Consider the following 27,824-nt stretch of genomic DNA (forward strand, 5'->3'; position numbering starts at 1 on the left):
CAAGGAGACCAAGCGAGAGAGAGAGAGAGAGAGAGAGAGAGAGAGAGAGAGATGGAACAGAAGAGGGCAAAAGTAAGGGGGGAAGAAGCCTGTGGGAGTTCTTAAAGTTTTCTGCAAGTGTCTGTGCATGGCGCACGCCAAGCTAAACAAGGCCTGACTACGGTCTGGAATCTGATTTCAAGTGGAGAAACAAGACAGGAAACACTGTTCCTCTGGGGGAGGAGTGGGGGATCCACAGACATGGAATTCACCAAAGCCTTCTCTCTTCTCTCTCTCTCTCTCCCCTTCTTCTCTCCCTGCCTCTCATTCTCTCTCTCTCTCTCTCTCTCTCTCTCTCTCTCTCTCTCTCTCTCTCTAAAACATTTTCAAAGCCCACCTTTCTTTTTTTCCCCCCTTCTCGGTTACCAGACCCGGGTCAGCACCACGGTCCACTAGCTCAGCTCTGTCCATTCTCAGCCCCGTTTGCTCTATGGTGGGACCAGGATGCTGGCCAAGAACATTGTCTGGCAGGTATCATGTTTCGCACTTGGGCCTGTGTCACCCTGCCAGTGAGTGAAGGCCAATCGGAGCTGGGACCACTGTGTCATCAGAAGGTCACACTAGTTCAGGCTAACCGCACTAGTAAGGGGAAAAAATGGGGCCACTATCTCCATCCAGATCAGATAACCATCGCAGTTGAATAAGAGCCCAAAGGGTTGAGACTTATCAAAGGACACTGAAGGGTATCTGCTCTACACGAGGGAGGTTCTCGCATGTTAAAGCTCGCATATTGGCTGGAGGTTGCTGCCTGGAAAAATGGCACAGTAAAACAAGGTCCTGCCCCTCTATTTGTGGCCTAAACAGGGGTATCAATGCCAGATGTGACCAATCAAGGATGTAAAGGGTGGGGCCTGAGGTGCAGCTGCCAATACAGCTGTGTTGCGCCTCCTCCCCACCTCCTGTCCCTTCTGCTCCACCCTCCACTGTCTCGCGGATGCTTCAGGTGTTCTGGAATGATCCATCGGGCGGAATATCACCTCCCGACAGCAAATGTCACCAAGCAGCAACCACTCTGGTGACCGTGTGCGCGGAAGCGGAGGGGGGAACGCTGCAGGTCATGTTCATGGAGTCCACCTGAATAGCGCCGAGGAGTCTCTATAATGTGGGACATGTGCGCGGCGATTCAGAGTGATGGCGCCGGAAGTGGGCTGGGTAGCCCATCGCCGCGTTGTCATCTGCTTCCGAAAGCCGTAAAGCCGCTTCACCTCGCCGCACCCATGTGCGTGCTGGACCTCTCAAATGGAGGTCAGTGGCAATCTGCCTTTGCCACACAGTACTCTACTGGCATCAAGCCCTCATACAGGAGACATACTTAGCAGTCCGTGTGAGGCATTTCACTCTCTCACCCCCCCCCCCCCCCCCCAAACCGTGAAAGCTGACAGCACCATACAAGAGCACCTCTGTTTGGGGTTTCTGAGAAGAGGCTGGCTTCGCTAGGCTCTGGGCTAGCATGAATGTGGGCATTTAAAAGAGCCTCCATATGGAGCAGGCCTTAATTAAAACCCCATGTTCCAAATAGTGCACTTGGGGCTTGCAGCAGTGTGCCACTGGTGAAGATCACATGCTATAAACAAACATGGGACCCCAAGTGAAGGGGAAAAAAACCTCTCTCCAATCTAGGGGTATGCTATTCACATAAAAAAAGCCAGAGAGTTAGGACACTCACGTGCGCATGCACAGTCACGTGCACACAGACATTCCCTCTCTCTGCTCTTCTCATCAGATGGAACTTTTGTCAAGTTCCCTCCAGAAGATTCCCCTTTCCTCAGCTCACAAAAAACAGCTGCAGCTCTGTGTGTGTGTGTGTGTGTGTGTGTGTGTGAGCACGCGCGCAGGGGCCTTCCAAGCTGCATTCTGATACAGTATTAGCAGATTTAGGGCAGGAAGGAGCTTTGGAATGGCTAAATATAAGACTGCTATTGAGTCTCTGATTGGGTTGCTTTGAACTGAATCGCAAGGTTCGCTAGCGTCTTTGGGGACCAGTAATGCAGGTGGCATGCCAATAACAGAGGCTGACTAATAGTAAAATCTGTTAATGAGCAGTCAGCAAGCTTCTCAGATGTTCCTGAGTTTCAAGCATGCCAAAAGACTGCAGTATCGCTGGCGGTTTTCAGCCTAAATCTACAGGGAGAGACATGCACATGGATAAAATGACATCGCATGCCAGCATGCCACCATGCCCTCTTCAGAGCTGTTGGTTTCCCAGTGAAGCTGATTACTGCTGGGGCTTCAAAGTCAGGAGATTTGTGTGCCAGCTTATTTTTCACAACAAATTACGTTCTGATAAATTCCACATCTCAGACCCTTGATATGCTAATGATGATGAAATTGAAAGGCACTGCAAACCAAAGCTAGAGTAACAATGTCATAACATGTACATGGAAGCATCACTCAAAATACTTTAAAAAAAGATTGTGGGTCAGACTGAGAGCTACACAACTACAGCACTGGAGCTGGAAATGCCCATGGGAAGCCAGCCCAAGAATCTACTTGCGGACATTATGAAATCAAGATAAATCTTGCCCAATTACAAACAGGATATTGAAGTTTTGGGAAAAAAAAAAAAAAAAAAAAAAAAAAAGTAGTTACATATAAATCAGCCTTTCCCATCTAGTTCGGTTTATTTTGTTCTTTGAGAATAATGTGTTCAAGAAATGGATTTTGCAAAATGCAGTTGGTCATCCAGAAGGCCAGAGCTCTCATCTGGTTGTTTTACTGCAATTTGAAGAGAATAACAGACAAAGGGGATTGGCTGTGCACGTGCAGCCCAACACCAAACAAGTTGTTTCTCAGTTTACTAATTACAGCAGGCACAATGGTGGTGTGTGGGTAGAAGAAGAAAGCAGAAGGGCAGGAGGCCATTGGCTTTCAGTGGTAAAAGATGGAATCTGATGGGCAGTGACCTGCGATTCAACTCTGTAATGCCGGTTCAAGTGTCACCAGAAGGCCGTTTCTGAGTGTTCCACTATTCAAACATCTCGAGAACATGATAATGGTAAACACTATATGCATTACAAGAAAGCTTGTATGAAGAACAGAGCTTCTACCCAAAAATAACTATCTAAAAATGTAATGTCTTTTTTATTAAGTCTAACTTGCTGTAAAAGAGGGATGATCTATGTTTTACTAAGCCAAAACAAACAAAGAAACAAAAAGACTTTTATTATTCTTTATTACTATAGAGAAAAGAGTAATGGCAACTGGAAACACTAGGAGCACAGGATATTAGTCACCATGCAGCTTATATCCAGCTGAGCTTCCAAACAGTGACTGTAGTTATTCGTGCTGCTAAAGTAGATGAACCATAAGTGTCCAAGAATCTAGGTCAACAGTGGAAGAAAAACGGACTCCAAATTGTTTAAAGAGTTCATGTATAATACATCATACATCTTTTGGCCGTGAATCGTTTTATTCCACCAACACATAAAATGTTATTTAAAGGAGTTAAAGGATGGTTTACATCTGTGGCATGAGTCCATATGAACTGAGTCCATGATGCTATCCTTAACGGCACTTTGAAATGAGGACGCCACTCGGACTGAAGCGCCAGTCGAATCCCAAATAAATGATGTTTGGCACTGTCGCTGGGGGCCAGCTGTATGCTCATCTGCTCCTGTTAGGCATGACTGCATCCAGCACGGCGGTGGCAAGCTCAACCTGAGCCAGACTCGGCAGAGGAAGGTCAGTGAGCCACACGGCCCAGAGACCGCACACGGCAGGAGAAGCAGAGTCAGCGGACGCACAAATCCTGCTTCTACAGCCTGAAAAAGTTTTTTGTTTTTTTTAAAGAAAAAGGGTGTGCGTCTATTTCATGTGTGTATAGTGTTTCCGTATCAAGCTGTGGAACCCGGTGACAGATGGAACAGGTCTGTCTGCTGCTAATGTAATTAGAAAGAGTCATCTGTGCATGCGAATGAGCAACTGCTAAATGTTAATTTGCCCCCACAAAACAGGGCAAGGTAGACTTATGGGGTCCAAAGATGGTTCAAAGGATGGTTATTATTATTATTATTTTTTATGTGAATGTAAAGTATAACCATGAATAGATAACTGGGAGAACAGAAGTGTGTCTGGATGATTAAATGCTTTCTTCTTCATGTCCAGGTGGTCAGAAGTCTCGCAAGCACACTTATGCATCAAGATTTACAAACAAGAAAAGGGCTGTAGTGATCTCTAGCCACATCTCTAGCGGCTGTCTGAGGCTGGCAGAGCTCCGGTATGATCACAGGCAATAATGGCACCATTTAACTGATCACAGTCAGGCTAAGCCAAGATACAGTAATATCCTGTTACACAAAGATTATGAATTTCTAAAACAAAGAAATGAAATATGCTGTATGAGAGACCATTGCTGATCTCATCTTAAAACTAATTTTCTCAGACTTTGATAAATGAATTCTGCATGGAAGTTCACCATATGAGGTCACCCAAATGACAATAACTGAAGGAAAAGAAAAAACAAAACAATTGGGCAACAATATGACTATCTGGCAGGTGTGTGCTCCATAAAGGCAACCAGCTGTCTCCAACCCCGAAGAAGCACAGCATATATTCTTTACGAGGCATGAGTCAGAACTCAGACTGTACACAAGAAAAATGCTTTATTTCTGGCCATGTGCTCTGGCCCACCCTGAAATAGGACTTTTCCAGTTCCAGGGTGCTGGAGAGATACATCACTCCCTGCAAAGTCCCGAGTCTTGCCGCCAGGTCCCTGAGTCCCACCTCCTGCACTGACCGCGCAGCATGTGTTGGCAATTTGCACACAGTTGATGTTGATTAGTGTGGGCATGACATCTCTGGACCTCAGCTGTGGCTGTGTACGAGGGGACGTGTCGCCCCCAATTAGCTGTGGCATGTTAGCAGATCAGGATTTATGATTCCTACAGAAACACCTTAGGCTGTGGTGCAGGAATGAAAAATCTGCCCCTGGTTTGCAAATGGATCACAACAGTGTATATGGGGAAAACCCAGGAAACACCAGGGTCCAACCTAAGTAATAATATTCATCCAGATCCAAAAACTAGATGCTGGACCACACAATGGGAGACAATATTAACAAACTGAGAAGGGTAAAAACCAAAGAAGGTCCATTTTAAAACATAAAAAAGCACTTCTTGACAAATAAATTAAAAAAGAAAGTAAGAAAGAAAGATAGATAAACTGAGAGATACCGTTCCCACTGTTTTTCAGCCTTAATTATTAAGCCTACTGAAAATAGATGATCTTAGTTTCACATGAGAGATAGCAAATGAGAGAGACAGAAACATGAAAGCATGGACATGCCCCCATCCCGCCCCTGTCCCGCCCTCGTCCTGCCCCCGTCCCGCCCCTCATCCCCAGGCTTAAATGTGATAATGTCACATTAAGTCATTCTCAATTGCAAGTTTTCCTACCTCTGGACATGAGCATGACATACAACTCTTAAAGCTTGCTTGATTTGTTTAGACAATGAAGGCCTATAAGAAAAGTGAGATTTAAATGGATGCCTCAGTCTTGACCGACTAAAGGTATTACAGAGTTCTCCATTTCCCGTCCAGCTATTTTGTGAGTGTGTGTGCATGAGCAGCAGGGATCATGGGAACCCACTTTAGTGGCGGAACATAAAACAGAGCCGCTGTCTCCCACTGGGGCTACGCATGGCTCTGAAGTGGACCCAGCCCCTCTCTGCCTCCTCTTCCTCTTAAACCACTTCCTCTTTGAAAAGAACTTGGAAAACACCAGCCCAGTCCACAGGGACCGGGACTGAGTTGCAAAGCGTGAAATGTCCCAAAAAAACAGCACCATGGTAATGTACCTTTCCAGCACAGCATTTACAAAGATAGAGTTTTTCAGTATGTGCTGCTCCATGGTAAAAGACATCTATAACTCAAAGATATCTAAAAGACAGACTGGCTGGACACCATTTCCTAGTCGAAAATTAAGCCTCTCTCACTCTCAAATCTGTCTACCCGGACATGAGGAAGTCCCTTGGGTCAGCCTGTGCCCCCTTCCCTTCTGCCTACCCCGACTCCTGTGCAGGCTCTCAGAGCCATGCTGATAGACAGATAGTGTGAAGGTCATCCTCAAAGAATGAAAGGCTCTAAGGGAAGAATGCAAAGAATGACCTTTTACTAGGGCTTCGGACAGAAGGGCTATCTGTGAATCAACACGAGTCTGGCACAAGGGCCTGTGTGTCTGGACTGTCACTACAGACAGCTGAAGAGGTGCGAGGGGGCCCTTTGCTCCAGGCGAACATAACGAGGTCTTCAGGGTTAGCTCAGCTCCGTAACCTTCCACTTCCAACGAAGCTCAGTTTCGGTCTGCTTGATGGGTTGGTTCGTCTGGGAATGTCTGCTTCACTGTCTGTGGTTCGACCTCATCCATTTACAATCAATGGTATTTTGTCATTTGTACTCCAGGAAAGCAATCCCCCACCAATTCTAATCCAAAAGAGCCAACAGCAACTCAGTGTAAGGCACATTCAACAAAACTACAATTAAGATGACTGACTTCAGAATTTGTACCAAACACCAGGAAATGGCTTATGTGTCCACTCCATGTGTCCAAACCTGAGATTTATGACAATATGGGAGGACATACCTTTTAACATCACAGCCTGCTTTCTAATATAAAAACTTGCTGGCATGGACATTGCAGGGTGGGACAAACAACTCGCTACTCAGTCCCCTAAATGTATTAGTTTTAAGGCCAAAGACATCAAACGATGTTCTCGGATATCACAGTAACGGAGCTTTCCACGGGCAGCACCTTGCAATAACAGCATGTGTCATATGAGAAGCCCAGCTGTGTATAGTAGTGTTGGTATAGAGACAGATGTTCCAGGGCCAGGACAGCACGAGAGCACAGCAGCAACTCAATTTTGTGCAGACCAGTATATATGATGATTATAAAATGAATGATAATTTAGGCCATATATCTTATGCAAAGCACACATTGCCATATGCTCGTTCCCTACTCTGCAATTACCGAGCTATACTTTGATTTATGTTTGTGTTTCATTTAGTTTCATCTAAGCAATAGAGCTTTAAGAAAACAGTTTCTGGACTCAAATTATGCCCTATTAAGTATTGGACAAACTGCCAATAAGGATCCTTCTTTGAAAATCCTTTTAGTCAATGGCTGAACTCTCTCTGTGTCAGAAAACCTGCTACAAAAAATCTATTTAAACCATATTCCAACCATATTCTCAGCTGAAATTCTCACTATATTCCAACAAAAACATATTTAAAGCCTACTGCAATTTGTCCAACACTAATTAGATAAAGCAGTCCCATGCACTCCACCACATGGTGACACCATCGCCAGCTAGCTGGCAGTATGCAGGCGTGTCTTCTTGCTGTTGGTGGTCCATTGTGCTGCTGGCTAGTGCCCGTCAGTGAAGTAACACTGGACCCCACACACAGTGAATGGGACTGACCTTGGCTTCAGGCGTGCGTCGGTTCAGAACTGAACCCGATATGCTTAGATAAGCAGGGCACTGGGAGGTTGGTCGGCAAGGGCAATACTCAGATCCACTTGGGGAAAGCGTAGAAGTCTAAATAAGATAAAGAATGCAGCAGGCCAAAACACAATGCATGCTATATATGGGGACATCTGGCCTGGGACTGATGATCTGTCTGGCCTTGGGTGGAGGGCAACACTGTGACTCAAATATCCTCAGCTCCTGCATCCTGGCTTACATTCCAACAGGGTGATGCTGACAGACTCTTGTTTCGTCATGGGATTTTCACATTTTTATGATGTATTTACAGGTGGTATTGTCATTTCAGAAATGTGTATACAAAGGTGTTTTTTTTAAGTTCTCCATTCAACACAGTAATTTGTACTTTGTTTACCCATTTATCTGATTACACAGGATAAAGCATCTTATGGGCAATGCATGTGCGTAAGCAAAAACGAGACAATTCTACAATTCCATTTCCTTGCCAGTGATGTGGGCAAAACAAACACCAATGTGGCACCTACCTCCTCTACAAACACCAATGTGGCACCTACCTCCTCTACAAACACCAATGTGACACCTACCTCCTCTCTTTAAAGCTCATACTGCCTCTCTTTGTCTTTCTCGCATTATGGCTTCCTCACATCAGAAACATTTTCATTCCCGTTAGGAACCTGGCCAGGTTACTGTACACAAAAAGTTTAAACAAATCGACCACTCCTGCTTGAGCCCAGTTACAATTTACATTTGAATGTCCTCATTTTTAAACTGCACAGCTCTTTAATTAGTTGTACATGGAAACATGATGGAACTGGACCAGTCAGGAAATATGGTTATAGTGGAAGGCTAAAATAGGAGATTTTTTAAAACATCACTTCAGTGATCATCTGGGTGTCTAAGCGAAGCACATATAACACAATTACTTAAAATATAAAGTTCTCTGAGAAAGTAGGTCAGCGGCAGAGAGAAAGTGTCAGAAGCATAGAGAGAGTCTCGAGCTAAGACACAAGGCCCCCAATGTTGTATTCACAGTCTTGCAACCACATCCACTCCAAGCTGAGTGCTTATGTACTCACTCGAGCCCTGTTAAGTATTCTTTCTAATGGCTTCCAAATGTACATTCCCATACCAAAATGACACCCCCCCCCCCCCCGACACACACACACCAAAACCTAATGTACTCACTAAACCATAAGAAACATTGTCCAAGCTGAGGCTGCCTTATTAGAAACAACTCAGTGCCTCAAAGCGAGGCACAGATCAGCCTCTGACTAAGAGAGTGTGTGCACATGTGTGCGTGTGATTTCACATGAGAGTGTTTGTCCATCTGTGTCCAATCTGTTACAAACAACTTTTATTAATGAGCTCCCCAGATGCACGCACAGACATGACTATCTTGGATAGTTTCTCCCTCCGGAAGGTCTGGATAAAACAGCCCCCTTTTCCTCCCTCCTTCCCTGCCTTTTTCTCTCCCTCTGTGTCCTCATGCTGTCAGGACTTGGCAAAGCTGACACTTCAAGAAGTCCTTGTTAATCAATTAGCAATGAGAGCAAAAAGGAGGCATGTCTTAGCAGGATATGAAAAGCGGTGTGAACAAAGAGACGTGGTTAAGTGAACCGCATGGTCTCAGGCCTGCGGTGCTCCTCACCGGAGTGCTCAGTGAGGTGTGTGTGCTGCTGAGGCAGAGGGCAGGGGGAAGGAAGGTTGAGTGCATACATGCGCATATGTCCGTGCGTGTGTGTGTGTGTGTGTGTGTGTGTGTGTGTGAGAGAGAGAGAGAGAGAGAGAGATGTCTGGGGAGAGAGGAGAGTCAGAAAATCGTGACGGTGTATACTGTTTGTGTGAGAGAGAAAGCAACGCAATAGTGAAAGTGATTTCATTACATTATAGTGTTGTATATGGTTAAGACATGACTTGTAATATCAGCGTGACCTCACTGTGTCTGTGTGTATGTTTGTAGCTATGGGGGAGGATAACCAGTCGTCTGTGAAAGTCAAATGTAAACTGGTTTTTACAGGAACTGCAAAGACAGGCAGCCTCTCTGAGCTAATCTGAGCAATCTTGTTCTCAACTGGCAACTGCACAACTGACATGTAGCATCGTCCCAAACCTGTGTGTTCACTTAACAACTGCAAATGTAAACTTGCACATTTGCTTGTCATTGTGGGAATATCTGGCTCAGAATGGTGGGGGGACGGGGTGCGAGGCCAGCGTCACCATCATCTCTTTTTGGGTGCAACTGTCCAGCCATGCGCAAAAGACATCACATAACAAACGAGCGCATGCAAGCGTGAGTCATTCACACTTGCACTGCTAGCCGAATGCTGGTTACAGGGACAGCAGCTTGGTTATCGCAATCCTGGGCAGCGACACAATGAAGCAATCCACGGTCCCAGCACGGCTTCGCTGAGCAAATGCCACGTGGGACAGTTTTAATTACTGCTTCAAAACCGGTCGATGCGTTGACAAGCCAATGTGCAGGTATTTGCCATGCTAACTCGATTGTAGTGTATTCCATGCATCAAAACCAATGCCACTGCACTTGACAAGTAATCTCAGATCATCACATTTAAACTGCATTTTGCAATGGGTTATTTTGGACGTGGGCTTTAAACAAAAGGGACCATTTCTTCTTCTATGTGCAACAAGGGTTCTGCTGTCAGTTTTTCCAGCTTTAGAGTTATTGTTTAGCTTGAGCCACTCCTTTGGCTTTTGGACACTTCAGGCCAAAATGAAGTATGAAACCAACCACAATGTTGCATTTTTTCCTTCAGGAGTCACAGCTCAGTAATCTTAGGTACACCGTTCAGGGGCCAGACAGAGGGTGAGAGGGATGGTCAAGAAAGGAATAAGGATAGTTTCTGACTTCAGTTGGGAAGCCTCTGGTCATGTGAGAGAGAGAGAGAGAGAGAGAGAGAGAGAGAGAGAGAGAGAGCGCGCTGTAATGAACAGGCTCAGGCCCTAGCCCGGTCGACTGTGAGGGGAGTCCGCAGAGAGGCTGGAGTGTCAGGAGGCTGGATCCCTGCGGCTCATGAATCATGTCATCCAATTCACAGCGCACAATCGCCGCTAGCCTGCTGCCCGGTGGCTATGCAAGAATTAGCTCCGGCGCAAATCCTGGGAGACCGGCCATGCCTGCCCTGCTCCTCGATGACGTGCCCGCCGACCCCAGCTACGTGCTGGTTTCTATCTCATTTACAGTGTGATGAACGAGCTAGCAAGACCGCAAAGAGAATAAAGGTTTCCAGTGACTGCAGGCACATGGTTCTGCCTCATTCTCAGGTCACTAAAGTATGCCTGACGTAGGGGGAGAGTAGCTTCAGCCGTCTTCCCCTGCCGTTCCGTGAAAATATATGGCCGCATGGATTATACGTTTCGGTGCAAACACTCCACAATGTAGGAGGATGTAGGAGGTGGTGGGAGCCGCAGAGCTGAAGAATGCTAGAAGTTATGGCTTTGAGGAGATGGTTATGAAAATATAAAAGTTCCCAGCTTAACGTGGACATGAAGTGGTACGAAGTGGTATGTGGTATGTTGGTGAGAGGCATTATACCACAGCCCTCCAGAAGACCAGATTGGGAGATTTCATCCTATTTCATACTGTAAAATGTGTAAAGCCCACAATTAAAAGTCTAATCTGGGACCAAACAAAAAGCCTGGTAAACCACATTGTGATAAGTGATCTAGATCTATTAAACTCAGGAGAAATTTTATTTTTATTGTATTAGTAGTTTCATTCAATCATGCACAAAAGCGTCCATACACAAGGTGTTCTCTCTTTTCCACAAGTACAAATTAGACATCAGCGTCTACAGGATTTTCAGAATCAGATTCAGGAACAGCCTTCCATGCTGCCTGCCAGCTCACTAACCCTGTGCCCTGTGCACTGCTAGCTGCCCCGCCTCGCCTGGCCTCACCCCACCTCGCCCTGATTACCCTCAGCCGCGTTTAAAGCTTTCTGCGCGCCGAGTCTCCACGAGGGCTTACATGAAAGACTCGTTTGATCAGCCAGCCGGGCCTCCCCTCCTGCTATGTGCGCTTACATAAATATTGACCAGCTCACCGTGATCTGCGCATGCTGTTCTCCAGCCAGCCAAGGCGAGCAGCGGCTGGGACGGTGAGTGTTCTTCACATGCTTTGGACATATCAACGAGCGCCTGGAGGATCTCCAGGTTCTTTCGGAAATATTTAGATGCTTGGGGCCAACGGGGAATGACAGGAAGCGCCAGTGTAGGAGACTACACCAAGTTGGGGGCTCGTGAGATCTTAATGGGCACAGGCTTCTTAAGTGGAATATGTAGTAAGTGGGACCGTTCGCAGTGCCACCGGAGTCTGCAGAATACCGCGAAAACAAAAGAACAGCTTAGTGCTCAGAATCAGAGAACGAACTGACAAAGAACTAAGCAGCAATGAAACTGCTAAACTACCACACACACAGCACACCTGTCATCAGTGAACTAAATCTAATAAACAGACATACAACAGTACGTTATGCAGGACAGTTTCCTCTCAGGTAAGAGCGTGTGGAGCTTGGAGCTCTTTAGACTCTCTCGCAAAAAAAAGTCGAAGGACCAACAGCACAGAGATGGACACCCCTCTGTCTCCGTTAAGACCAACCAAGCTGAGTCGCTAAAGACGTCCAAACAGACAAGCATATCTGGCACATCTGCCTCCGGAACCTTGGGGAAAGGCAGGGTACGCACGCACGCACGCACACACACACGCACGCACGCACGCACACACGCACGCACGCACACACACACGCACACACACACGCACACCCCTTTATGTTAAAAATGTAACCAAACATGTGGTCCTCATTTCTGGAGCCTAACATGGGTGATAATGTTGGAAAATATTATTGCAAGAGTGGACTCCAGTTGCTTTAAAAATCAAACAGGAAATTTAACTGAAATCAGGCAGGACAAGAAAACAGCCATCCATACCTGCTTGCTAGTTCTTTGCCATGACATCTACTAATGTCATTAGCACATCATCAACTTCAAGCCTATCCCAAGACTCTGATATAACGTTCCAGCTACATTTATTCAAAATATGTATATTCAAAATGGCAGTATAGCATGCTAAACTATGCTATACTGTTATGCTAGCATAAAATTGGGCCTACATGAAGTTGTTTACACTACAGGACACTCGATCCAGTTTCAATGCTTAAATCTTTTATATGCTTTTCAAAGCTTAAATCTATTATAAACTTGTGGAAAACAAGATCCAGGACAACAGTATAAACTTGTTCAACTGCTCTGTACAGTCTTGACCCCAACCCCATGTGCAAACCACACCTAGATGTTCACCAGCTGGAGGGAGCTGCTTCGCATTTCTTTGAAACTCCCGGAATTCGGTCCAGAGTTTGAAATTCAGCAGCATGCTGGCTGGTAGGAGGCTGCTGCAGCTTTACCTGACCTTGGCTTAAAATGGATCTCCTGGACCTATCAATATACAAAAGAACTATTACTGTTATATAATAATATTAATAATAATAATGGATATTATTATTTTTGTTTGTTGAGTACATAATTATAATAACTTGAGAACTAAGAATGCAGCAAGATTGTTTTAAGGGTACTGTAATAAAGCAGAAAACAGGAGCCTTGTGCAAGACCAGCCCTGTCTGGAAACTGAGTTAAGGCAGCTAGTATGCCTTGACATACAAAACAGCAGCTGTTACCCTGATATAGCAATAGAGCAGGGGACAGTTAAATTCAGCCTTTATAAGTTCTCTCTCTCTCTCTCTCACTCACTCTTTCTCTCAAACTTCTGGGAATAAACACACTCACAGAACAATTATTAAACACAAAAACACGAATCTATTAAATCTATTATGCAACTTAGGTCACGGGACAAAAGCCTGAAATATAGGCTCTGGCACGTGCGTTAGGCAGTCCTCTCCTCTCTCCAGTTCATAAAAAAAGGATTTCACAGCCATTTAGGCTGATGACATGTGCTCTCCTCACAGATTAAAACCACTTTATCTGAGTCTAAACATCAGGTGGGCATTTCTTAAGCTGAATTCTTTTGCTACCAATTTGTTTTCACTCCTTCTATAATCCCCACCCCCACCTCTTCATAACCATGTCCAAGATAACAACTTGCCCAGACAGCATAAAGTTAGTTGATGGCATCATAGAAAAACAAGGATGAAAAGATCTCTGGCATATATCTAAATGATGCATTGAAAGTTACCCCTTGCAAATCAAATGCCATGTGTGAGAGAGAGAGAGAGGAGGGAGAGAGAGAGAGGGGGGGCGGAAGGAATAGCTGTGCAGAGTGAGGAGAGTCTCTGCTAGTCCACAAAGGAACGGTTGTCAGGTTGCCAGTACAGTCAGAAACCTGATTCCTCCCTGCAGATGTGGCTTGGTTTATTTAACATCACCTACCTTGTCGAACAGGGCTTGTGCTAAACCTGCCCCTGCTCTACCCCCCCTACGTTGGTCCCCCCCAAACTCAGCAACTAAAAAACACCCTGCCGGGCTAAATGACCATCCTCTCTGGCTCAGTCCGTTTCATCTTTGACCCCCTCCACGGCTTAAGTTGACTCTCCCGATCCTCACCATCTTCGCATGAGGTCGGGTTCTGTGATGGGCGCCTGTCTACTGTCCCAGTGTGAATCCAGGCAGGTATGGACTCAAAGCACTAGGACCTTGGACAAAGCTCCCCTCTCTCTCGCTCTGCTCTCTGCACAGCTAGACTATGTAGCCAGTGTTTTTCACAGGTTATTTAGGATTTTCCATCGGTTTGGAGTCCTTCACAAGCAATGCCAAGGCAAACACAACCGTTTTTTATACTGCATTATATATTCCAACGTAATGGATTAGCACGACACCAAATGAAAAATGAATGGATAAAAATGAAATTATTTGGTTGAAATTTTATTTAAACAGGAATGCAGTTCAACATGTTGAAGAGCTCACCTGCAGTGCAGAGTTCTGGTTTTTAATATTAATTTAATATTAATCAAAAATGACACATTGTCCTGCAGCTCAGCTTCAGCATGGACCCTCAACCATCAATGGCACAAATCAATCATATGCAAGCTCAAAAATGTTATCTGGTGGACCAAAACAAAAGGAAACAACAAAAAAATTTAAAAAACAAAAATGCAAAATAAAATAAAACCCTGAATGTTACCATTCACTGGATCACTGGATCTTGAAAACTCTTTACATGTCTATCAAGTTTGTCACGTCTGTCACATTTGACTCTAACCTTAGCTCTTAAGCTTTGAGATCCTAGCTGGTAGATATTTTCCTCTGCTGATTAAAAGTCTGTGTAAGTGTCCTTATTTGGAAAACTGGACTCCGTTCATCATTCAAGCTTTTTTTTTTTTGGCTGATATTTTTAGGGTGGCACTGTTGTCACTTATTACTGCCTCTGTATGTTATAACTGGTTGACTCAATAGTTCCCTGATGTGAATACAAGATGCATCCAGGATTGCTGGTCCCAGCCTACTGCTTTTTACTTGCTGTAACCAGGCTAGCAAATTTGTCTGCCTCAGACTTGAAAGGAGTAGGAAGTCTCACATCAAAAGTAGAAGGTAAAAGTGAAAGAGACTACATCTCTCTCTGGGGGTGACGGGCTGGGTGCGGAGGGCTGGGCGCCTGTCAAAGAGTCTGCCTGGCAGTGAAGTTTTCTATTTGCACACATTTGCATGAGAAGGGCGCCCAGCGGTGGCTGGTTGCGCTTTGTTTGGACTGTGAAAGCCTGCTCGTTCCAACAGCCGTTGGAAGAGAGAAGCTGGCGGGGAGACTGGAGCAAAGGAATCTCTGAAGCAGTCCTGTGTTGCTAGGATTAGGAGGCATCGCGTTATAGAAAAGCAGTCTGATAGTCGAAGCCTGCCTGACAAAAAAAAGCAACAACAAAAAAAAACCCCACGAATCATCAAACTCTGACCATGTGTCCTTTGTGGTACTTCCAATGGGCACTAACTGAATATGTGGAAGCCATCCCACTCAGCCCCCATCTAGATGTACTGGATGAAAACACATGGGCCCCATTAGATAAACTGTACTGAAGGATCCTAGAGCTAATGGGTGCTGCCCAAAGCATGCTGTAAAACAATTATTAAAGGTGTACTAGCTATTTGGTTTTAATTGTATCCTCTACTTTCACTTCACATAATAGGAGCGCAGATCCTCTGTGGTATTGTCCTGTAATGGAAAACGCAGCACCGTTGTGGAGCGATTCCATGATTGCCGACACATTAGAGCTTTACCCTTTACAATTTTCCATTTGTTGGAGGAAAGAGAAAAGCACGGGCTTGTACGTCAGTGATTTATGATAGGAAACGTGACTGCAGGGCTGCCCCTCCCAGGCAGACACACTTTAATGTTAGATCGTGAAAGGGTCGCTGAAATACAGCGCAAACTTTGCTTAAATTACAGTATAGTCATTTCAATAAGAACATTTACAAGGTCTGCAGTAACTCTGCTTCAACTTGGGGGAAGAAAAAAATAGCACTGGGAGGCAGGCTTTTAAAACAGGAAGACTATCTTCATGCACCGTAAAAATGAACAGCGTCATAAATGACTTGGTTCTTTTATTACCATATTTGGAGAAAATAGCTGACCATCTTGCTACTGCTAAAGACCAAACCAAGAGTTGTTGTGCCACAGTTGCTCTAGGACAGGATGTGCTTACAGTAAAGGAACATAGTAAGCACTCTGTGCATGTCAATAGTCATGGTTTTGATATGTTGCTGTTAGCAAGCTTCTGCCATCACAGTGCGAAACTGATCCAGAGCTTGACTAGGCCTTTGAAGTCTGTTCAAAAGTCCAGGCACAAGCATAGCATGAACTGTTTCAAAAATCAAAACATGATACTTATGGTAAACATCAACCAGCATTACATGCTGATTTGGAAGATCCAACAACGGGGCAAATAACCCCCTAAGCATTTGACCAGTCAGAGTATATCCACGGTTCAGTTTTGAACTACAAATAATAATTAGAAATGAAGCAATCCCAGACAAAACTGTGGCATTATTTTTTTATTTTATTTTTTTTACCATGCACCATACTTGTGTGAGCTGGGTCATAACAGTTTGAGCTTAGCCAGCATACCTAAAAGTTGTGGACGCTCAAAGCAGGGCACTTGATTAACAGACCGGAGGGTCTGGTCTGGATTACTTGAGGGAAACCAGAAGGAAGCAATGTGCTATTACGGCCCCTGTTAATCAGCCTATTAGCATTTAATTGAGGGTAGTTAATTAGGAAGATGGTGGGGTGGGTAGCATACATTGGGGGTGGGTGGGTGGGTGGTGCTGTTCAAAAGACTCCGACTGAAAGAGCAGCTGGTTGGGCAACCTGAGTCTATTGTTACCATTATATTTATGCCAGTCCACTTGATTGATTAGCAAGACAATTAGTTTTAATCTGACATGGCTATTTTAGGTCTCTAGACATTTTGGTTTGCCATGAATGAGCACTCTGAGGTAAATATAGAAAAGGTAAAGGCATGGTCTCTTATTAACTGCTTTTCAGGGCACATTTACAGTAGGCTGAAGCCAGACTGAATGACTCCATTATAACAGCATTAGGAGCCTCTGCTTTGAGATGGAAGGAGGAGATTCAATATTTCACAAGACAAAGATGGTTTTAAAGAGCACTGACAATGAACGGATCAAGTTTGCCAACAGCGAGGAACAAACTTCATGTTCTGCGATTACAACAACTCTTTGGCTCGCTTGTTCTCTGTCTCCTCTCACTTTGCCCTTGATGGTTAAGAAAACAAAGCTCTACTTTTTCCATGCATAGCTACTCTCTAGCCCATAACACAAAGCTGTCTTGCTCAATCCCAGCATGCACCACTTCCACAGCAGCCTGCACCCGATGCTAATTATGGTCCCTTTAAGACTTCCGTTGGATTTAATGTCTTGAGTTAGCCAAGACCGGCCAAGCTGGAATGCACCTTTCAGCTGATAGTGACAGACCCCTATAGAGCACTCTTGCAGGCAAGCTGGCCCCACCTTTGGACCGCTTGTGTGCTTCAGCAAGGCAAGACACACACCAGCGCAGGAGCCCAAATCCAATAAAGTCCTTCACAAAGGCCTGCTTCTTGCCATCAGATACCAAACACCATGTGATCCCCCAACCCCTCCATGAAATAGCTACCGCCTTTGGTCAGAAATAAATACAGGGGACCTTGTGACACATGCCAAGCTAAAGATGCCATGTCCTCTGACAACTTAGTGGCACTGGTAAGAGGACAAGGGATGTGAGGGAGTTTCAACCCCATGCTGGTCTGACCTGACTCTGTGTCCCTGGGGAAATAAAGAATGGTGACCCTGATCCAAAAATATTTAAGTTGATCATAAACATTTAGTAGGTTGATGGCAGACAGGGTGTTTATGTGTGCTAATGAAGAGCAACATTCGAATGAAGGCTTCAAACATCCCTTCGTCACTAGCAGGAGAATTCATAGGATTCACTTCTGCACTTTTTCTCAGAAGAAAACAAAAAGGCTCCTGAATAGCTTGGCCACTTTAAAGGCATTTCAGAGGCCCCTTGCTAAATGGTTAACTTGGGTCAGAGTTTCAGATCTCAAAAACACCTCTTCAAAAACCAAAATCTAAAGTGCATTAAGACATGCATTCACCTTGACTGAATTCAACTTGAGATAATATGACACATGACCAGCAAAAATCAAAGCTTTAACACTTTAAAACCACAAATATACACAATTGAAATATTTCTGCTTCCTTGCTCTTTTATTAGGACTGATTAAACTACTAGCTCCTTTTAAGCAGAAGCAGAAAGGAATGTTGACACCCTCACTACATAAGAACATAAAGTCTCATCTGCATGCTAGCAGTGGGCCCCTTCATCTTGACTCTTCTAACACAATCTATTAAGTAGCAACCATGCTAAGCAGCATTTTAGCACCAGCCCAACTAAAGTAATTGGAGAAGGTGTAGGGTGTTAAGTGCCTCTCAGTAGGTAATCTAGTATCTTGGCAACTCCATCAGGATACAGAACTACAGGTACTGCTAGAAAGCATTGCTACAAAGGTCAAGGCATTTGCCAGCACGTTCTTCTCAGATAGGATATGCTCACTGGCTAGCAAATAATACAACAGAAACTTGCAAGCCTGTTTTTCATTTGAAAAGATGAGCAATGCTAGTATAACCAAAAATGTTCCCTGGAGTCAGCACTTCACTCCCAGGTTTTGCACTCATGGCCTGTGCTGGTGCTTTTTAAAACGTGGGTTGTTGTTCAACCTCCGACCCACGAGTGTTCGCAGCCTTTACAAGGTGAAATTTACAACCGCAGCCTATACTGCCTTCTCTTAATCGTCCATCCCCTCTGCAACTCAAAGCAAAATTATTTTCACTTACATGCACAGATTAGTGGATATTTGACTAATTGTTTATGAACATGCATGTCGGTAATAAGCAATAACCATTAGAATATGGTGCCTAACTGCATACAACTATATTTTGCTTAGAAATCTCATATACAATGACAGCGAAAAGCATTCTGAATCCTAAAGGTCTCTTGTGTCTTGGTTTTGAAATGAAATGACCAGTAGAAACCATTTTTAGATCAAAAAGATCCTTAAATGATGTACTTTGGCATGCTTCCAAGTCATTACCAGGAAGTAAGCATGTTCTTGTTCTAGTCGCTATGGGGCAGATCACTGCTTCCCTGTGCTTCTCAATCAAGGCGAGTAGAAAGAAGAAAAAAAAATGTGGCTGGATACCCTTTAAAGATTGCATTAAAAAAATACCAAAAATTCATTATAATTTGTACAGGTGTAATTTTACCAAAATGAATGCAACCATGTCACATGGTCTGAAGCAGATGTTGTTCTAGGTGCAAAACCTTGGGTTAAGTCCAGTAAAACATGGTTATCAAATCTTTGCAAGCAAACATGACTACTCACTCAGTGTGAAGATTTTCAGCTTGTGCAGAGCAAGTGAAAGTAAACATAGCACCAGAGGGGTTTTTAGGAGAAAACGTCTCCACCAAACAAGGAGCTATTCATGCACAGATTCACTGGAGCCTGGGTCAGAGTAACTAAGCACGGACATCTGCCATTACACAACTCTTTCTTCTTGGATCTTGCAGAGAGATTTTGGATCTTTATGCATATGTTATATACGTACATGTAACCTTTTTGCGGCTGACACCAGCACGAGGGTTTGGCATCAGAACATTTTTGGATATATTCTTGATTTCTCACGAATAGATGTTAGCAATTATGGACTTGGGTTTTCTCTGGAATATGAGGGAAGGCAGCTGTATTTCATTTGAGCTTGGTTTTAAGGATCAGATGGTCCTTGGGGCAAGTCATTTAGGAATGATGCACGGATGGTGATTTGTGTTCAGGAAAGCCCCTTTCTACCTCTACCACCGTCAAGAACATGTGCACAAGGTACGCTAAACTTACTGAAAGGTGGAGCAATATGGCCCATGCCACATTATGATATAACTTTACATTATTACAACCAAATATACCAGTGAAATCGGAGCTTCTCCGAGTATGGCAATATAACCAAGACTGGGCTATACACAAAAGCACACAGCCTGAAGATGTTTATTTGGTAAATGGATGTAGGCAATTACTATTCGTTTTGTCTGATAAAACTGCTTTGGGCCACTTTTCTTTTAGGATTTGCTTCTGAAAATGTGGTCCACACCAGCAATGCTGATTCCCTATGTGCAAGTATCAGATTCGCCACCAGTGGCATCACGCCACTTTCATCAGTGTGATGATTCGTAGTCTATCAACGTGTGACTACCATAAGATCCTGCCAACAAATGTTGCATCTCAGAACAATCCACTATTCTTTAGGATATAAATCACAGTCTCTTGATAAACAGACTGCTGTAATACTTGAAATGAAGTGATGCTAACATTGCAGATCTTGATGTCATGCAAGACAGCTAACTAAACAACTTGAACATTTAACTTCTACGGTCACAGTTAGGTCAAAAGAACACACTAAAGAGAGAGATGTCAGATTAATTGGACTTGTCTAGCACTCAGAGAAGACCATCAGTATTGACAATGTTTCTGTTGCAGACGTTTCAGTGTCACAGCTGTAGACTAGTGAAAAAAAAAAAAACTCCAGGTAACAACTCTAATACACAGAACTTCTCTGGCTTCACCTTGCTCAGTCTCTCAGTTCAGACACACAAAATAGCCCAAATTTTGACAGACGCACAGCCTTCCCAAAGTGGCCAGCCTGATCCCAACATGCAGGAGAAAAGAGGAGCCGAAGTGAGGAAAGGGGGCGAAACAGGAGAGTGGCAGGACCCAGAGAGCCGGACTGGCCCACATTTTAAATATGCAAACGCAAGCTGGGCCTCCTGAGCCCTGCAAGGGAATCAGGAGCGGACCGCTGGCTTTTGGTTTAGCTATATACAACAGAAGAAAGAGAAAAAAACAACAAAAACCGTGGATCTAGCCATTTGCCTTTAAATTCCGTAAAACAGTGCAATCCCCCCACCCCCCATTTCTGGAGAAAGTCCATTTTTTAATTACAAAAATTAGAGATTGTGTATGGTACCACCCACAGTTTCATAGTGTTAAGATTCACACACTTCCCAAATTCAGTACAAAAAACAACCTTAAGGCTGAAACTCAGCCAACAAAGGACATAATTATACCTCTTTAAAATGGCAGAGAAGCCATTGCATAGATTTTTTTTTTTTTTTTTTTAAGTGGGTCTTTTGTGCATATAAAAGGTCCTGAACGCAGCAACATTACACAGCCACATTAGTGCACTGTGGGCAGGGTATGCTGATTATTTAAAGAAGGTCTTACTTTGGCTTTTGTGGGACACTCAATACACAGCAGCCAGAACTAGAGCACTACACATTCTGAACTTTCCTTCATAAACCTAGTAACTATGCCAAATGAGATATAGGTCTACTGAGAAATGCCCAAAATATATAGGTCTACTGACATGCTCTTGCATGGCATGTTTAGGAAAACAAAACATGTTCTTTTATGAGCATAAAAAAAATTTGGACTTTCCCCCCCAAAGATAACCACAACTGACAACAATATCAATGTAGCATCTATCTGAAAAAGCAAAAATGACAAAAAATAAAGAATATGGCTATATCATTTTTTTTTTTTTTTGCTGTTAGCACAAACAAGTAGCCATATAACCCCCTAGCAAGGCTCAGCTCCAGTGCGTAACATTTCATGCAGGCACCCATGCCTATAACTCATGCTAAAACACATCCACCCAAAATTGGATCCAACCCTGGGTCTCCTGCATACAGGGAGGATGGCATTTTTCACAGGTTTAAGTCGCCAGGTGCCGGCTGGACTGTCATTGTGTTCGGTGGCTCAGGCTGTCATCATGATGGCTTTGAGCATATCTGAGCCAAAAGTTTTCCTGCTAAGCTGAAACATCAGCACATCTTCACCATAAAAAAAAAAATCACAGTGGTATATTCTCTTAGAACATTGCCATGAGTGTATATAGTAAAAACATAAATAAATACAGAAACTTACCTAAACATATAAAGCCATGTGCTATTCTATGCCTAGTGTGTGGCACATTTATAACAAGGTGTGTCTGAATTCAGGGCATCCATTGTTAAATACTTTGTGCACCCAAAATTATTAACCCCAGAGAGTCATGGCGTTTGATACAGTCTAATTATTTACTGAAGTAAGAGAGCAACAGCTTGATGGGAAGAATTCTTTAAAGTCAGTAAAGTACTCAGTAAGTAAACTAGTTAGTCATTAAAGTACTTAGTCAGAAAAGTACTCAGTCAGTAAAGTACTCAGTCTACTCAATTACACAGCTAAATCAAAGAATAGTTATGGCCTTCCATAATATTCCCTCCCCATTTACATTTGGGGGTGAATCATTGACTGTGTCTCTCATCCATTCTACTACTATGAAGCAACTTCAGCTTCATCAGGCCCCCAAATCAGGCTCCCTCCTTTAATGAAGACATATTTTTATTATTAAGTAATAAAGTTATTATTAAGTTACCATTTACTGTTTAGTCATTGTTGTTAAGTAATTGTCCAATATATATGGTTCATGGCTAAAGTATAACTACATAAGTAGTATCTTTATCTATCTTTATAAAGTAGTACTTTATAGTATCTTTATTTTCCTTTGATGGGCAAAAAGCCTTTTATGATTGATTATGTTGGTCTCTTTTTTGAGAACTTTTTTTAAAAAGAGTTAATTGTTGCTACCACACATACCTCTATTATCCTGTCATGAATCTGAAGTCCCCCTTCTTTATCTGCTGGTCCATTGTCCACAATCTTTGATATGAAGATTCCTTCATTTGAGGTCCCATCTTCATTGTCCTGAAAATTCAACAGCTTATTGTAACTATTTTAAATTTATTTGTATTTATTATATTGAATTAATCCAATTTGCTATAGGGCAAAAAACTTTTCATTTTGAGTTATTTTGCTTAACTCTAGCAGTTTTCCCAAATGTTCTGTCAAGAAAAAAAACTTTACTGTAATCAGCAGGCTAATAAATAGCTTTTTTCGTAAAGTGGCTAGCTCTAAAATAGACATACGTTCCTGTGACAAAAGACCTTTAAAGCCAAACTGACTTCTGTGAATACCACTCCAAAGTCCAGTAAATGACCAGTTTATTTCGCCAGAATTTATCCCCTTTTGATGTAAAATGGGTGGTCCAGTTTTTTGTAAAATTGCAAGTTAATTATAAACATATCAAAACAGGCATTAGATTAGGCGCCACAGAAATTAATTAGTAAAGTTAGAAGGCAGTCTGCGTTTTATTGAGAATTTGAATGTTTAATATAAACACTTTTCTATCATACAAACATTTTTAATAATCTACAATATGTTCTCTGGCACTCTGAAACCTGCTGTACTGCACACAAACTCATAACAGGACATATTTGAGTGCAACAGACTTGCTTTTTTGTCCTTGCTGTGCTCAGGAACTACAGACCCCATGACATTAGGTCAGATGTAGCCTGGAGTTTAACAGAGATAACTATCATGGCAGCAATCAGCCTATTCTAGTTAAAACCCGTTACTCACGGCTGGGCTCCTCACCCCCTAAATTACATGCAAGTGGTTGCAGGTGCACATAAAGTGCTCTATGTTGTGCTTGGCTAAGCTACTTTTGCCAAGACAGTCTGTCACTTGAAAGACTTCCCAGGCCTGAAGTAGCGTCAGAGTTCTCAGTCAGGAAAAGGGATGGGAAGAGCAAAGGGAGCTAATCAGTGTCCATCACAGGGCCATAAACTGATAGCCTGGGTTGGGGTGGGGGGAGGCCAGAGGGCAGGAGGGGGTTGAACGTTTGAAAAAACCACATCAAAACAGTAAACTGCTGCATGCCAAGCCGAGTGACACAGCACAGTAATTTTTAATGGAAAACTTGAGAAACCGCAGGAAGTCAAGCTGCGAACACTGCAACTAATTACTGGCCCACTTCCTCTCTTCTTCAATCACCTACTCATTGCATCAACAACAACAACAAAATGTTTGTTTACTTGAGGACACTGTTCCCACTTGACATGTGCCTACCCTTGGCCGACATGTGAAAGGTCAACATGTGCGAACGGGCCGTTAACCCATGACTAAGACGCAGTGCCTTTAACTGCAGTGGAATGAGTAGTCAGGAATGAGAACTCTAAAAGCTTAAGCCAGACAGAATCAGTTGTGTCTGAACCAACAGTGGCACATGCAATGTGCTTATGTGCTGTCGTGGATGTACTGTCTCACCCTGGAGCATGCGAGAAAACTGGATAGCTGACAAAGCTACAATGCCTTAAATCTCAGAAGTATCTCCTCCTGGCCAAATATCAGACAGCTTCTCAGGCCAAAAGCAGACATAATCTAGGTCAGACGTGTTGTGCATAAGTTTGGGAAACTTCTGTCTTTCTACAGATAAACTTTCACTGCACTGGTCCAGGTAAGAGCAGCAAAGTACACTGCTATTTCGGACAGACCTCACACAAACTCAAAGCGTCCGGTAACCTCTTGCTGATATGGATAGCACAGCTACCACTTCAAAACAGGCTGCAATACCAGCAAACATCGGCCGTTGGGCTGTTCAAATACCGTTAAAAGCCATTCCTAACCAACTCTGGGAACACTGCATTCTCTGGAGGTGGAGGTTCTTAAATAACATTAGACAATGATCTTCTTACCCCAATTCTGTGGTTGGAGTTTTACAACTAAGGAACATTAAAGGTATGTATAACATTCTCCTCAGGTAAGCTACATGTCACAACAGAGTGGCGGAACAGCTTGTGACTTACCATGCATGGTCTTCCTCCAATGATATTAAAGCCCAAAGACCCAGACTCCCTGTGGAGCAAAACTGAGACACTTTTGCTCTCCCCACCCTAAACAGAATACAGACACAAATACTCATCAGAAACAAAGAGATTGCCCAATTTTCTTTTATTACATTTTTTTTTAAAAACACAGCTTAATATATGTATATTTTAAATCGTTTTTGTGAGGTCAGTGTGCATTCCAGCAACACAGACACATATACAATGCACTGTACATTAGTTGATCTCATTTATATTGAATTAAAAAAGTACAGGCTGCCAAAGTGGACAGATGCACTAGTTTGTATGCTCTAAACCTCAAACCATGCAATGTGCAGTGACATAGTTCTGTACAGCCTCTGAATCAGCTGTCAGTTTTGTGCCCCATAGGATACAGAACCTAAATATAATACAGATATTAATGGTATGTACATGGCCAGCAACCATCTTGGCTGTAAGTAGCACAGGTCTCTCATTGTGGAATGCATATTTCCCATAATTCCACAGGACGTTTTGAGAGCACTAAAATAAGAATGGGCTGCATCATACATGTGTGGTTCTGGGAGTGGTTTTTTTTTTTTACATTTCTGATGATAGATTTCATTTGTTAAAAGGACAAAAAGAAAACAACATATCTTTCTCATAAGCAAAGGCATATGTCCGTCTCAATATCGCCCGACACTTAGTTCTCCAGCATACATATGTCCACCCTCATCTTGTCCCAACTACTTCAAAAAACCCGACAGGGGTGGTGTCAAGACATCCATCAGAGCAGCTGGGTCAACAGCCCATGTTAACTGGACGGGTTCGCTCTCCGTGGATGACAGACTGCAATCATCGCACGCTGTTGTCCAGCCACACACCCTCAGGACTCAGTGCCTCCTGGACTTCTCCTGACTGACAGGAGTGCTCAGAACAGAGAGAGGCCGTGCTCCCTTGACTAGACCGGACACCTTGCTCTCTCGCAGACCCTTTCACATATTCAACCTCACGCCAGAAGCGAAGCCTGAAGATTTGGCTCTGGGCAGGGAGCAGTCAAGAAAGGTTAGCAGTCACTGTTTGCACAAGCGGACGCTCTTCTTGCTCAAACAGCAGCCTGAGGAGGAGAATACGGCACAGCAATCTGACCCAACAGAAGACTGCATCATGCGCAAATCTTCTTTAATCAGCCCCGAAATTCAGAGGCTCTGACTGTTGCTCTGCTGACTCTGGTTTGATGTTCGTGCCACTGTTTTTGAAGTGGATTTTGGAGAGCGATTCAAAAATGTAGGCAACATGCAGTTAAGAATAACACACTGGTAGATAAACTTTTTACATTTTGTAATGCCAAAAATTGTAATGGAAGTTGGTATTTAAAAATAAAAAATAACCTAGTTAAAACCATTCAGTATCTCTATATTTCTATATCAAAATATATTTGATTTCAGATCTGCATTCAACAAAATGGACCGAAGATATAGTGACCCTTGCCAAAAAATATTTTAGCCCAAGAGAACAGAAAACTATTACGTAATAAAAACACATTTAAAGTCTTAAGTACTCTGTTAAACCACCAAAAATCAATTTTTTGACACAAACTAAATCACCACTACCGACGTTTTAATGCACCCACGCAGAAACTCCATAAACCAAAGCGCAACAGAGAACCTCATATAGGCAATTCGCTGCTTGGGGTCTTGTGGCGTGTACACTGCATTTTAAATCATCATTTGCCCCTCCCCAGACTGCCAGGTGGCTACAACTGCAGCTGACAGAAATGTCTCAAGGCTGGACAGGGGGCAGAGACACAGAGAAAAATCCCGTGTCCATTTAGGAAACTTCCTCTATTTCTGTAAAGTTGAAAGGCATGTGAATAAAAGTAGATCATAGGAGTTTCAACGCAATGTCCACGGATCAACTTTTGTACACCATTTTTTTTTAAAGCCACTTTCTAAACAGAAGCTTGTGAGGGTTGGTAAAACTTTTAACCAAACAGGAACATGTCTAAACTGAGCACCAAATCTGCTGAATGATACAACTACGGAAAGTTCACCCGTGATTGAAATAAAAGATATATCGAAATCTAAGAGCACTAGTTGTTAGCCTTGCTCAACGTAAATCGCATCCAGCAACTTTCACCACCGTTTTTTGTTTTACCTTGCAAGGAGGCGCGAGGGTCTTGGTCAGCGAGTCAATCCGAGCGCTATACTCGGTAAACTTCTTCTGATATTTCAGGGCTGTCATTTGCAACTCGTTATGAACGGCGGACAGCTGAGCAAGAAGTGATTTTTCTCTTTTACTTGATCTTAGCGCTTGCTTTTTAAACTCTTTGTCCAGGCTTACCACTTTCCCCTGCAATGCACTGTTGTGGGTTTTGAGGGATTTCAAACAGCAATGGATGTCTAATTTGTGATCTTTGTGGGTGAGCATCAATCCGCATCCTTCCTCGCACATGCCGACCGGTCTATAATCACACGATTCACGCATATGAGAATCCATGTCCTTCAGGTTAAGCACCTCACTGCATCCCTTATTCCTACATTTGGCAGGGGAATAATCGCACATCTCCGCGTGCTCGGCCAGATGTTGCAACTTAACGATTTTTTCACAGCCCCGTGAATGATTGTCGCACTTAATGTCCAACTTCAGAATCAGGTTTTTCAGAGGCAGAACGTGGTTGAGCTCCTTCGTTGAGATCCGTTGGCATTTGACTGGGCAACTACTTTGCTGCACGACCCAAGGCAGCACGCAACCAGCGCAAAAGACGTGCCCGCACGGGGTAGTGAGCGGGTCTTCCAAAACTTTATTACACAAATTGCATTTGAAATCTGGGTCCACTGCCCCTTTAAAACGATCCAACTCAAATCCCATGGTTAAAAAGAAATATCCGAAAAAGCGCCTCAAAGTCCTACAGATCAGCGTAGGGCCAACCGGTCTACGAAGTTTGTCATTTGAAGAACTCAGACCAACTGACTACAAGCTCTTCTTACCACGAAACTAATTGCCTGAGACTTCCTAGGGGGGGGGGGGGTTCCTTGAAGAATTTAGTACCGTAACGATTGTAAAAGTGGTGCGTCAGAAAGCTCAATTTAGTTGA

At 43.5% G+C, this 27,824-nt stretch overlaps 1 protein-coding gene across 3 annotated transcripts in view; it reads right to left on the reverse strand.

The window, feature by feature from the left end:
* pdzrn3b (PDZ domain containing RING finger 3b) overlaps window positions 1–27,706 on the reverse strand; it is a 70,133-nt gene extending 42,427 nt beyond the window's left edge. For 2 of the 3 annotated variants that reach the window (XM_026999616.3, XM_081718381.1), the window contains exons 1-3: window positions 26,885–27,706; window positions 24,731–24,817; window positions 22,683–22,790 (exon numbers count right to left, since the gene is read on the reverse strand). In XM_026999616.3, the coding sequence (XP_026855417.2) occupies window positions 22,683–22,790; window positions 24,731–24,817; window positions 26,885–27,598 (909 nt within the window). In that variant the 5' untranslated portion in view covers window positions 27,599–27,706. The remainder of the gene's footprint in view (window positions 1–22,682; window positions 22,791–24,730; window positions 24,818–26,884) is intronic. The other variant, XM_081718382.1, reaches the window with a different exon arrangement.
* Window positions 27,707–27,824: the final 118 nt, after the last annotated feature.

Source organism: Electrophorus electricus, chromosome 7 (assembly GCF_041902795.1).
Source record: "Electrophorus electricus isolate QZ-2024a chromosome 7, ASM4190279v1, whole genome shotgun sequence".
NCBI classification, from domain to species: Eukaryota; Metazoa; Chordata; class Actinopteri; order Gymnotiformes; family Gymnotidae; genus Electrophorus; species Electrophorus electricus.